Here is a 12,692-nt window from a genome sequence, read left to right on the forward strand (position 1 = left end):
GCCAGTCTGGAGATAGTAATCAAAATACAGGTTAACACACACACACACACACACACACACACACACATATATATATATATATATATAGGTCTTAAGGGGGTTCTTGAGACATCAACATGGAAAGACCCCAGTACCCAAAATTTTGGCCAACCACTAACCTTTCCTTTTATACTTATGGTGCTACAGCAGCAATACAGCTATAGCTGGGAAAGTAAAAAAAAATTAAGCTTAACCTCTATTTGTTATACAAGCAGGCATTTTTCTAAATTTTTTCTTGTTGATCTCCTTAAGAGCTGGATTCAGATAGAATATTTTATTACAATAGTTTTGTAGATAATAAGGAACTGCTTACTGAATTATTTATATACTTCTGAAGAAAAAATCCTGAAAATAAATTATTTTATAAAAAAAGACCTCTCATCATCTTTATCAATTCTTCATTTGAAGGGGTCTTTATCTATTATTACATATTTTTATAAAAACATTAAAAAATAACAGGACAAAGCTATGACAGAAAACCCCAATCATAAATTACCCAAAATGCCACATATGTAAGATATTTATTTCTTAACACCATCTAAGGTCACGGTTTCATCAGTCTTAAAGTTTTTCATATTAACATATAATACTTACTCCACTTTCACCATCATTGACTTCACTATTTTTGTTAATATCATTCTCATTTTTATCACTATCTTGATCATTTTGACCAGTTTCAGAAGATTCATCCTCATCATTTCTTTTTTGTACAAGAGCTTCTAATTGCCCCTCTCCAGCTGAATCAATATTTTTTGGTAAGTTTGCCTTTACGCCTCCATTATTCATCTGCAAAAAGTATTACACATTATATAATAATAATACTTAATTTTTTTTCTAACTAAAACTTCAATTTATAAACAAACAGGAATTTTAATTTTTTTACATATTTATTGACTAACTCTTTATGGACACCGAGTTACTATATAAAAAAAAAAAAAACAAGGTGTAGTTCAATAGTAAGGGCTAATGAGTTATAAATAACGATTGGCAACATTGATTGGTTCGTGCATGTGCAGTAGCTTTAAGTGGTGTGTTGGGCATGTAACTACCATGTTGCTGTCAGTTCATTGTTGACTTCCTCTGTGAAATAGCATGTTAAAATGAGTTCTGTAATAACAAATCTCGCCTGCTGTGAACTTTGATCAGTAACTAGATTTATGAATGCAAGGGGACATAATGCTGCTGAAATTTACCACCAATTGTGTCAAACATATGGGCCTACGATGGACGAAATGATGGGCCTATGATGACGGAAAAGTGATTCAAATGTTCAAACAAACAGAGAAGTAGCAGGTCTAGTGTCCGGACTGATGATCATATTGAATGTGTGAGTGCAAAAGTGAGAGAAAATTGTCGCTTTATGATTAGCAATCTTTCTCTAGAATTTTCAAAGACAACACTGTTGAAAATCATGACTGATACTCTTAGGCTATGCAAACTGTGTTTATAATGGATATCAGAAATTTTGACAAGTGCTCACAAAGATCACTGAATGACATCTGCATAAGCTTTTCTCATCCACTTTAACCACAAGGGGACAGATCTTTTCCATTATTGTCAGTGGTGATGAAACATGGATTTCATATGTCAGTGCTGAGACACAACAATCCATGCAATGGTGTCAGTCCAGTTCAACAAAATCAAAAAAACTCAAACAAGCCCACTCTCGACCGAAAATCATGGCAACCGTATTCTGGGACCAAAAGGGTGTGCTTTTTATTAATTTCATGGAACCTAGAACATCAATCACATCACAAGTCTATTGTGAATCACTTTCAAAACTGTTATACTATTCAAAACCAATGACAGGGAATGCTGAGATCAGGAATTGTTCTTTTTCACAATTGCACACATCTATACATGTCCGCATGCACAGTAGAAACAATTAAAAATTCGGATGGGAGATTTCTTATCATTCCTCTTACAGTTCTGATCTCGTGCCCACTGACTACCACTCTCTTCCTACACCTCAAAAACTGGTTTGCATCTCAATGATTCAAGGAAAGTAAAGAGTTGAAAATCTCATAATGGTATACTTTTCCTGTTTTAAATAGCACAATTAGTACCAGGTGAACAATGTAAAATCAAACTGCTACTGCCTGAACACAACTGTGTCTAAAATTTTATAAATGAAATGAAAATGTAAATTACAATAAATTCTGTTTTTATAGAGCAAACATGTTTTTATTTTTTGAAGTGAGCGCCCTGCGCAGCAATGCACTTTCGTGCACGACTTATCATATTGAGTCACCTTTCACAAAATGTTGTGGTCAATTTCTTGTTGAATGTTTGCCTTCATTTAATCTAGTGAGAGGATTTGATTCATAACCTGCCTCCTTCAAGGCCCAAAGGAAAAACTCACAGCAAAACCAGCATAATCTTGGAAATGCAAAGGCCATCATCCTCTGCAGGCAATTTATGCTTCTGTAAAAGCCACATAAACATGAGCTGGTGAATCATTTGATATGTGACTAGTTATTACATCTTGTTGCAAGAAGCCATATTCTTTTTCATAATTAATTAATATTGTTACACTTCTGAATTGACAGTCCAGTAAAAAAATAATGGTCCTAGATGATTACCAGAAAGAGCATACCATACACCAATTTTCTCATCATAAATTGGATGCTCATACAGCTGGTGAAGGTTTTTAGCCATTCTAACACCTGGTTGTAGTGCAAATTAACATAAACAGATAAATGAAACCATACCTCGTCTGAGGAAACACAACATCGGCCTATCTGTCCCATTGACAATGTATTTGCAATCCCTGTTGTAACAATTAAGATGTTTTGATGTCTTAAGTTGTTGCACAGTTACACAATATATGGTTTCAAATTTAAATCATGAGGAATCTTACGACAAGATGTGTATTTTACATCACTTTGTGCGGTAACATATGTACAGATTTTTTCAGACCAAAATTTGAATGTTGGCTATGGCCTCTGTAGTCCTAAACAGAAGGTTACCTATTTTATTATGTGCTTAAAATGAATCCTTCTGTACACCATTTTTTAAGTAACTCATGTATGCTAATCTTTGTTGGGATACTGACATTTGAAAAATTTTCTGTGAATATTTTATGCATTTCTTGAAAGGTTCTGAATGCATTTAAGTTTTGAATATAGCAATCCTTTTCTTGACCAAATAGGGCATTTAAGAAAAACACAATTGCAAATAACGTAACTATAATGTACTGAAGCATGAACAATTATAACAGACAACAATAAACAGTAGTAGTAACATATCTGCATTTTTGTGGACTTGTATACCAATGTGTAACAGTTATTTGGCTTAATGAAAAAGGCAACGTTAAACAACTTCACTCCTCACAAGCCTGCATGGATATGTTGAGAATGACAATGCCAGTTTCAGGAATGACTTACTTGTGTCAGGTACTGGCAACTACTTTGGTTATGGCTCCTATCATATGTACAATCCATTTAGAAGGATAAATATAAATGATTTATTTATGCATTGCAATAATTATCATTTTAATGCTTGATATAAAGTATTTTATGAAGGAATTTTTCATTTTGTAAAGTTAATACAAAAAAATTTGATAACGATGTCAAAATTAGAATTGTTGAAACAGAATTTCAGTATTGCAGCACTAAAATTAGTATATAAGTACTTGTAGATTATAGTAAGATGTATTTTATTTACTTTACTAGCTGGTCAGGGCTCACTTCACTCACCTGACCATCTAGCCAGGGGGCTCCAACCCCTGAACCACACACACATTTATATCCTCATGTTTGAGAGAATGTTAGGTATTTTACAGATATTCATTAAAGAAAAAAAGATTAGTAATTTTACTTGATTATATTTCTGTTGCCATGATGACAACATTGTAATGAAGTAAAAGGATTAATATATTTACATATATATACATACACAAACACACAAATATCAAGAAGCATGGTGCTTATATACTTATTTTTATAAAATTAAAACAAAATGTATACAGCAGTTTTTTTTAAACAAAATGTAAACAAATAATAAGTATAATAAATGTTAATGTAAACAATGTACTCTTTATAGTACACAATTTATTATACAGTTGTTCAATTTTTTCTGCTAGATGGTAGCAATTCATTCAGAAAAAAATATGAGCACATACACAAAAAACACACCATGCTTTTTTATTGGAGAAATTACTTTTCTAAATAAAAAAAATTAACTTACTAATTCATTAATGTAAATTGCATTATAATAATCTAATTCTCAAAATTTACATAACTATAGTATGTTAATTAAGAACAGGCAAATTTTGATATTTTTTACAAAAAGAATGCATTAAAAAAAGTTATATAATTTATGACAACTTTTAATCTAAACAATTTTATTGTAGAAATGTATTCACTATGGGGATCCACAGTCTATAAAGGGAAGCATAGAACAAAAATTGATTGAAACAGAATAAATTTTTAATTCTAGAAGGTTTATATATATATATACATATATATAATAAAAAAAAAGAATAAATTTGAAGTTAGTAAACAAATTTTACTAACCATATCTAACCACATCAATTGTTCCCAGCAATACTGATAATTCATTTGTATACCATGAAAAATTTCCTTATTGCGTATGCTGGTAACTACATACTCCATATAACCAATGGCATCTTCTACTGTATGCTTCTTTGTGCATAAAATTATTTTATTAAAACTAGCATAAATTACAGTTGAACCTAATCGTTTAAATTCTGCTACCAACTGGAAAAAATATATCACATTAATAAATTAATAAATCAAATAATAAATTAATAATCTCTGTACAAAATAAAATACAGAAATATTTATTCTTATTTTAATACAATAAAATAATTTCCTAGAATGCATAACTTTAAATTTCTGTTAACTTCTGGAATTTCAATCGGAAAGTAAAAGAGGGATGATAATTGTAAAACCATACCATGTAGAACATAAGCAGAAGGAAAAGACATCAGCAACCATTATTACCTATTAAAAAAAAAACCCAATATAATAACCTAATCAGATCATCCCTATAAATGAAACTAAACTGAAATACAGAACAGAAATGATAGATGTCTTCAAGTTAGAAATAAACAACTCATACAAACTAATACTTCCTTACTACACCACATCTTGTTCTACTGATGGCTTTCTGACAAACACACTAAACGATATTGTAAAATCCTTCAATAAGATTCAAAAGTATAATATGACCATTTAATAATTAAAAACATAAAGACAAAAAACAATTTTAAATTATTGACAAAACCTATCTTTAAACATAAATCTAACAGACAGAACATGAGGTATAGATAACAACAAAGATAAACAGATTTCAATATTAACTGAATAATTCCAGTTAATATTAAAAAATAACAGCAGTTAAAGAACTAGGATTATGAGAAATATCACTGTAAAAAAAAAAGTTTCACTGCATAACAAAATTATAGTGGAAAATTATTCTGATACAGATAATTATTAAAATTTGATAAATAAAATAAACTAAGAAATTTAACACATTTATTGTAATTTTTGGCAACTTCTCCAGACAAAAACATAATTACTTAGTAAACTGATGGTTTAACAGAGGAAACCCAATAATTCATTATCAGTAATTTCTGTCTTTGAAAAGGATTTTGCAGTTTGATTTTTAAAGAGTTTTGGAAAAGATTCATTATTAAAAGTGCAATTTCAAAATAGTGACATGAACAATATATTCTAAATGAAAAAAACTATCTTAAATTTGGAATAAAATTTGGTTATAAAGAACAAACAAGAAAATAATAATGCCTAGAATCAACTACTGAATGAAGTGTCTTAAATCTGTGAAGATATTCATCACTATTCCAATGATATCTTATAAAAACAAAGAAAAATTGAATAAATTTCAAACAAGCTCATAAACAGCTAGGAATATTTTTTTAATATTCATTGTAAAGTGTTATCAAATAGGATAAGGTATGAAGGGCAAAAGAAAGTACAAATCTTAACTAATTGCATTCCAACAAATTTGTAATTCAGCAATTACAATAAAATGAGTGAAACTATTTAAAAAGTGGCTTTTCAACTCGAGTTAAACCTAAAAACTGTTAAACAATAATTTTTCAAAATTTATTTGAATAATGTGAAGGTAATTTTTTATAGAAAATTTTGATTATGTTAAAGGTAAATGGATAAGATGGTTTTTACATAGTTTTTTATATTACTTATGAAAACATTTTGTTCTGTGTTACATTACAAAGTATGTTAATTAGATGAGGTACACTTTATTCAGAAGCACAAATACAACATAAGAATATTAACTATTTCACAGACTTACAAATTCCCTAAAATTTTAAATATTTGACTACATGAAAATTAATGTGGTATATAAGAAAATAATTACATCATTATATTATAATTTCATGTAAAGAAAGAACTATGATGAACTACATTGCAATTATTATGATATTGTAATTGCAAAAAAATAACTAAGTGAATATTCAAGAAATGATATAGAAAGTAAATATCTAAAATAACATGTACATTACAACTGTTAAAAAATTAACATTATTATAAAATAACTAAAATTACATCGAAAAAATATGATCTTGCTAGCACTTTATTTTTCTGTTTTATGTTTATACATGATTACAACAATTCCTTTACAACAGCTGATCACCAAACCAAATATACCTTTTTTTTATATTTTTGTAATCTATTACAATAAATTTGATGCTTTTTTTTAATGAGATGTGCAGGCATCAACTGCTATGATCATTTAGCCTGAATGGAAATTTATAGCGTATGAAACATGCCTGGCCTGACCGGGATTTGAATCCAGGACCTCTGGGTGAAAGGCTGAGAACTACCCTCATGCCACAGAAGCCGACAAAAACTGTTGTTTTGAATATCATTGAATTATATTCTATTATCATATCATTAAACATATTCTATTATCTTTTACACAATTTTTATGCAAAAACTACATTAACTGTTGAAAACTATCCAACTGAGATTTCTTCTTCAAGGAAATGGTCATAGGATTTGTTAGATTAGCTAATTTTGATACGTTAATTAGGGTATAAAGTAGAACAGGGTTAAAATCCATTTCTAGTCAGAACTAGTTCCCAATTCAAATTGTTCCTAAATTAGTACTGGATACATATAGCTTATATTAGTAAATAAAATCTGTAAAATTTATAATTTTGCATGGTCATGCCCGTGTTAGAATGATTTCGCTGATGCTTATCTTTTATAAATAGCCTGAGGCACATCCTGAATTAATGTCCAACAGTAATCAGCTAGCATGTTAGTATTCCATTTCCCTTTATAGCGGCTTTCCATCACCAAAATGAATTGGTGGAAACATTCACCATGTTTGTCACTTAAGTTTCTGAGGTTGTCTAGGAAAAAATCCAGACGTGACTGGAGGAAATGTATTTTCAAAGACATATTACATCCCATAGCTCTGTATGAAGTAAGAAGTTGATTAAAAATATCTTGGTAATTGTCGGATTTTTGTTTGGAGAAATGTTTTGCAAACATCTTTAAATGAAGCCCAAGATGCACTTTCTACATTATTTAACATCGAGTTAAGTACATCATCTTTGACCAACTCTCTTATTTGAGGACCAACAAATACTCCTTTAATTTTTCCTTCATTTACATTTGGAAATTTCTGTCTAATGTACAAAAATCCGTGACTATTCTTCTTCATTGCTTTTACAAAATTTTTCATTAGTTCTAGCTTGATATAGAGAGGGTAAAAATATTCTTTGGGGTTAACTAAAGAAACATGAATAATATTTTTCCCATTTGGAGTTAAGTTGTCTCGTTTCTTCCACTCTTTGGTAAGATAATGTTTATCCCTAGCTTGGTTCTCCCATTCGCAAAGAAAACACATGTACTTGTATAGCCTAACTGTATGCCAATGCAAAATAGCTATATATGTTCCAGCTATGTTTTTTATAATTTATTTTTTCAAGAACATCTTTCATCATGTTGTATGTCTCTTTCAAATTAATACCATAGGCAATTGGTATCAAAGGATATTTGTTAGTGTTTTATAATAGAACCACTATACTTGGATGAATCTATGAAAAGGTGCCAGTCCTCAGGTTAATGAATTTATCCTAAGTGAAACATAAGCTCATCAATATTTGTACAATAAACCAAATTAGTGTCATCAATAAAAGTACTAAGAAAGTTCTTTTTGTTGGCTTCGAAAGCCTGAAATTTTAGTATTTTTTTAAAGTAAATTCCAACCTTGCAGTCTTGATCCTAACAGTTCAGCTTGATTTTCTGATAAATTTGAATCCCTAATAAAGTCATTTAATTCACCTTGTGATATAAGATGTGGTTTATTGGAAGATAATTCAAAATCAAAGTCATTGTTGATCACCAAATGGCAAAGACTTCTGTGTACCTTTCAGACATCCTGTTAAATATACAGAACAATTAGTGCATACTATATGAGGAGCCCACATCTTATCCTGATCACCAATTTTACACTGAAAGTACAAATGATATGCTTTTTTAATTAAAGGTGTAATTTTTTATTTATTTGATTTAACGGTAAACTCACCACATACACATCAAAAGGCATCCACATCATTTATACAATTTCAAGGGTTTACAACACTGCACTGTTAACAAACAAGAGAGGAATAAGACTGAACAAAATGAATTCATTCCTAAATCCAGTGCTTAAAACAAACAAATCTGTGTTTTTAGCTACATGTTTTGATCTGCACAGACATGATTAATCTTGTCCATGAAGGCTCACTCTTCAGTATTAGATATGATGTCATAATACGTGACTATGATATGATTTAATTCTTTGTCTAGTACTGTTTATTTACTTTATAAATTACATTAAAAAAGTTAAACAATAAAAAATGAGCTAACAAAATACAGTATAGGAGCTTAAAATGCTAACTGTACATTGAAAAATGGAAAAAATCCTTTAATTAAAATTTACAATTTAAAAAAAAATGGTGATTGATGGAAAGGTTCTAAGTTCATATTTGTTTTCAGCATAAAAAACAGATTAAAATCATGTATTGCATGTTATGAAACAAAAATTATGTTTATCAGTGTAATCTTCCAGTTTTAAAGTGGGTTTTTTTTAATATCATATGATCATGTAAAGTGATATTCACAAACATAAAATGTAAATAAATAAGTGAACTTTGATAAAACATTACAGGCCCAAGGAATTAAGATGCAAACCCTAAAAAATCAGTACAACAGATCATGAAAGATTGTTATAAACTTTCATCAGATAAAAATACTTACAAGCATAAACAACTTCTTCATAAGATTATGTAATATTCTATGTAATGCTGGATCATATAAATATGCCTGAGGAGATCTAATCCACCTGTAAAAGATGAAATTTAAATTGACTTAACTGCTGAATGTAGAATGATCTGTGATTTTGTTCTATTTTTAAATGGATAGTTTTAATATATTTATTAGCCAGACTTTCACATTGGCTTTTGTTATTTGAATTCAAATCAGCTGTAGAATAGGTAGCATAATTAAAGTAGAGATAAATTTACTACAAAAAAATTGAAATATAATAGTCATTTGCACACTAATAAAAAAAAAAAAATTCTGATGATTGATAAAAACCAGTTTATTAATGAATGACAATGTATGTATATCCTTACTTTACATTGATCAGTTTTCTGGATGTTAGTCTCAGAGATATTTCATATGTTGTATAACCATCAGTTTGTAAGGTTCCAGTGTACTAGCCCACGACAAAGAATTATTAAAATATTTTTAATTACAAATTACCCATTTTTTTTTTGTAAAAAAATAAATGTTACCCCTATTTATTACCTTCCGTAAGGCTTCCACGCCCAATAAAAGTTTTGACTGGTATACTTCTAGACATCTTAAAACAAAATGTAGAAGATTAAAGTAATGGAACTGTAATTATTGCAGCACTCTATATTGTGTTAGACCAATCCTTAATAAGATAAGAAAATATTTACATATGTAATATATGTGGAAAACTTAAATTAATTTTAACAAGCCATTTTTTTTTAGTTACAGTAAATAAGCCACTGAGATGAAGTTAAAACATTATTGTTGTTAGTGAAGGTTACACTAAAACAAAAAAAATTGTCAAAAATAAAACTATATTTACAAGAAAAACATCTTAACTGCTAATAATAAATGAATAATATCCATATAATATTAGAAACACTGAAAAAATCTTAATACAAAGTGCATTTTTAAAGTAAGGTCAATTTTGAAATAAAAACAAAACTGAAAAATACACAAACTTTAACATAAAAACTACATTTATTTATTACTTTTCTACAAAGCTGTTTCAATTCAACAATTTTTTATAGCATTTCACTAAATTAATTTTCTCTTCAAGAAATTCCACCACCAGTAACTTAAACCATGAAGTAGTGCTGTTTTTCAATTTGTCATCATCATCAAACCTTTATGATGAAAGCCTCTGCTCAAGGTGAAGAAAAAGAAAATGATCGATAGGAGTTACATCACAGCTATAGGTTAGATGACTGAAGATTTTCTAACAATATTTTTTCCAATCGCCCAGTCTGATTTGCTGTGAGTGATTGGACACTGTCATGCAAAAATAAAATCCTGCAGGATAGCATCCCACGTTGTTTGTTTTTTATAACTCTTCTAAGATTTTTTAATGTTTTGCAATACATATCATTATTCACAATCGCTAAATAGTCCTGCAATCACTAAATCAAGAAACGAGACACCCTATTTATCCCCCCCCCAAATAAAACCCAACAGCCATAAGCTTTTTTACTGAACGTTGTTATTCAGTCTGAGACAATGAAAGCTGCCATTGCATTGACTGCTCTTTGACTCTACATTCGAATAAGAAACCCCATGTTTCATTTCCAGAAACAATGTAATCAAACAATTCATGACCTTAATTTTCATAATGCTGCAGAAATTCATGCACCACAGAACCTGTCTGGCACACAATTTTTCAGTCATAACTTCATAAATCAAATCTTGTGAACTATCAAAGACAATTTTGACACAGTGAAGTATCAGTTTTCTTAATCTCTTTGTTAACTTTTTCAATCAAATCATCGGTTATCAATGACAGCTGGCCACTACAGCCTTCATTATGAACATTTGTTCGCTCTTCTTGAAATGAACACCACCACTGTCTTAGTTCAGCATCACTCATAATATTCAGTCCGTAAACATCACAAATTTGCCTGTGAATTTCAGTTGTAGAATTATTTTTTGCGATCAAAAATTGGATTACTCCTCTTACTTCAAACTCAGCGAGAACAAATTGTAACACTCATTGTAACACAATATTATTGCTTTAATGAGGTCAATTTGGTAATATGGTACAATTAATTTTTGAGTCATTTTTTGACTATTGCCCAAAGATTTTCAATTGGGTTTAAGTCTGGGGAGTTGCCTGGCTATGGGAGCACTTTAATGTTTCGTTCTTTGATAAAAAATGTTTCTATTTTTTTTGGCAGTATGGCAAGGCGCCAAATCTTGCTGGAACACTCCATTGTTTTATGGAAATTTGTTTTGAAGTTTTTTCACAACCCTTTCCTTCAGAATTTTAATATATCCATCACTTTTAAATATACCATCTACTGGAAACGATGGACAAGAGCCTTCAAATGTGAAACAACCCCAAAACATTTTTTTTGGGGGATATTTAAGCAATTGTTGGATATAAGACGGTGATGTATTTTCATCTGAAGCTTTTCTAACATATGGAACCCTTTATCCCTGAACACAAAAATGTGACTTGTTGGAAAACATAATATTTTTCTACTCTTCTTTGGTCCAGCGCGTGTGCTTTGACCCACAAGAATCTCTTCTGGAACATTACTGGTGTTAAAAAGCTGCTTTTTACTTGGCCAATGGGCTTTTTTGTTCGGGTGCAAATCAGTGTTTAACAGTTGTCACTTATAAATTTGTTCCACTGGCTGCTAATTCTCGATTTAAGTCAACAGTAGATAACTTTGGATCAACTTTACTTTTCTCACTAATAACTGATATTGTATCAAATTTTTTTTTTCTTTTATGGCAAAGTATGCTATAACTTTGAGGTGAAAAGGAACCAGTTTCTTTAAATTATTTTAAAATAGTATTCACTGTCCCTAGTCCAACACCATACTCAAGCTATTTTTTGTCATACTGGTACGCTCAGAAAGAGAAAGTTTTTGAATGTTTTCAGGGAGTTTTTTCCATTATTATATAATCAAGACGCACAAAACAAAAAAATAGAGAAATAAATTTTCAAAAACACTATTTAAAAGATAAAAATGATAAATAATCAAAGAAAAATAACCTCACATTACACAATTTAAAGAATGGATGAGGTAAAGCATTGCAGCCACAATATAGAAATAAACAAGATTCCTTGTGTTCAGATTAATTTGCATGCTGCTGTATGTTTTTAGATTTTCTCTTATTAAACAAAAATTTTATTCTCTAATTTATAAATTACAACTTATATATAAAAAAATTAACTCATACCTGTAAAAGTTCATTAACAGAAAATCTGCAAAAACATTTCTATCTATAGATACATCACGAACCAAACAGTTAACCACTGATCTATAAAAAAAAAATTATATATATATAAATTAGAATGGTTCATATCACAGTTTAAGTAATAAAAAATTAGAAATATAATGAAACTAA

The 12,692-nt window shown here is 29.6% G+C and overlaps 1 protein-coding gene across 1 annotated transcript in view; it reads right to left on the bottom strand.

Annotated features, from left to right (window-relative positions):
* The window catches only part of PolE1 (DNA polymerase epsilon catalytic subunit 1), a 136,597-nt gene that overhangs the window by 16,412 nt on the left and 107,493 nt on the right, over window positions 1–12,692 (bottom strand). The window contains exons 30-33 of the mRNA XM_075365929.1: window positions 12,525–12,605; window positions 9,300–9,384; window positions 4,557–4,760; window positions 634–825 (exon numbers count right to left, since the gene is read on the bottom strand). Of these exons, the coding sequence (XP_075222044.1) occupies window positions 634–825; window positions 4,557–4,760; window positions 9,300–9,384; window positions 12,525–12,605 (562 nt within the window). The remainder of the gene's footprint in view (window positions 1–633; window positions 826–4,556; window positions 4,761–9,299; window positions 9,385–12,524; window positions 12,606–12,692) is intronic.

Source organism: Lycorma delicatula, chromosome 5, assembly GCF_047948215.1.
Source record: "Lycorma delicatula isolate Av1 chromosome 5, ASM4794821v1, whole genome shotgun sequence".
NCBI lineage: Eukaryota > Metazoa > Arthropoda > Insecta > Hemiptera > Fulgoridae > Lycorma > Lycorma delicatula.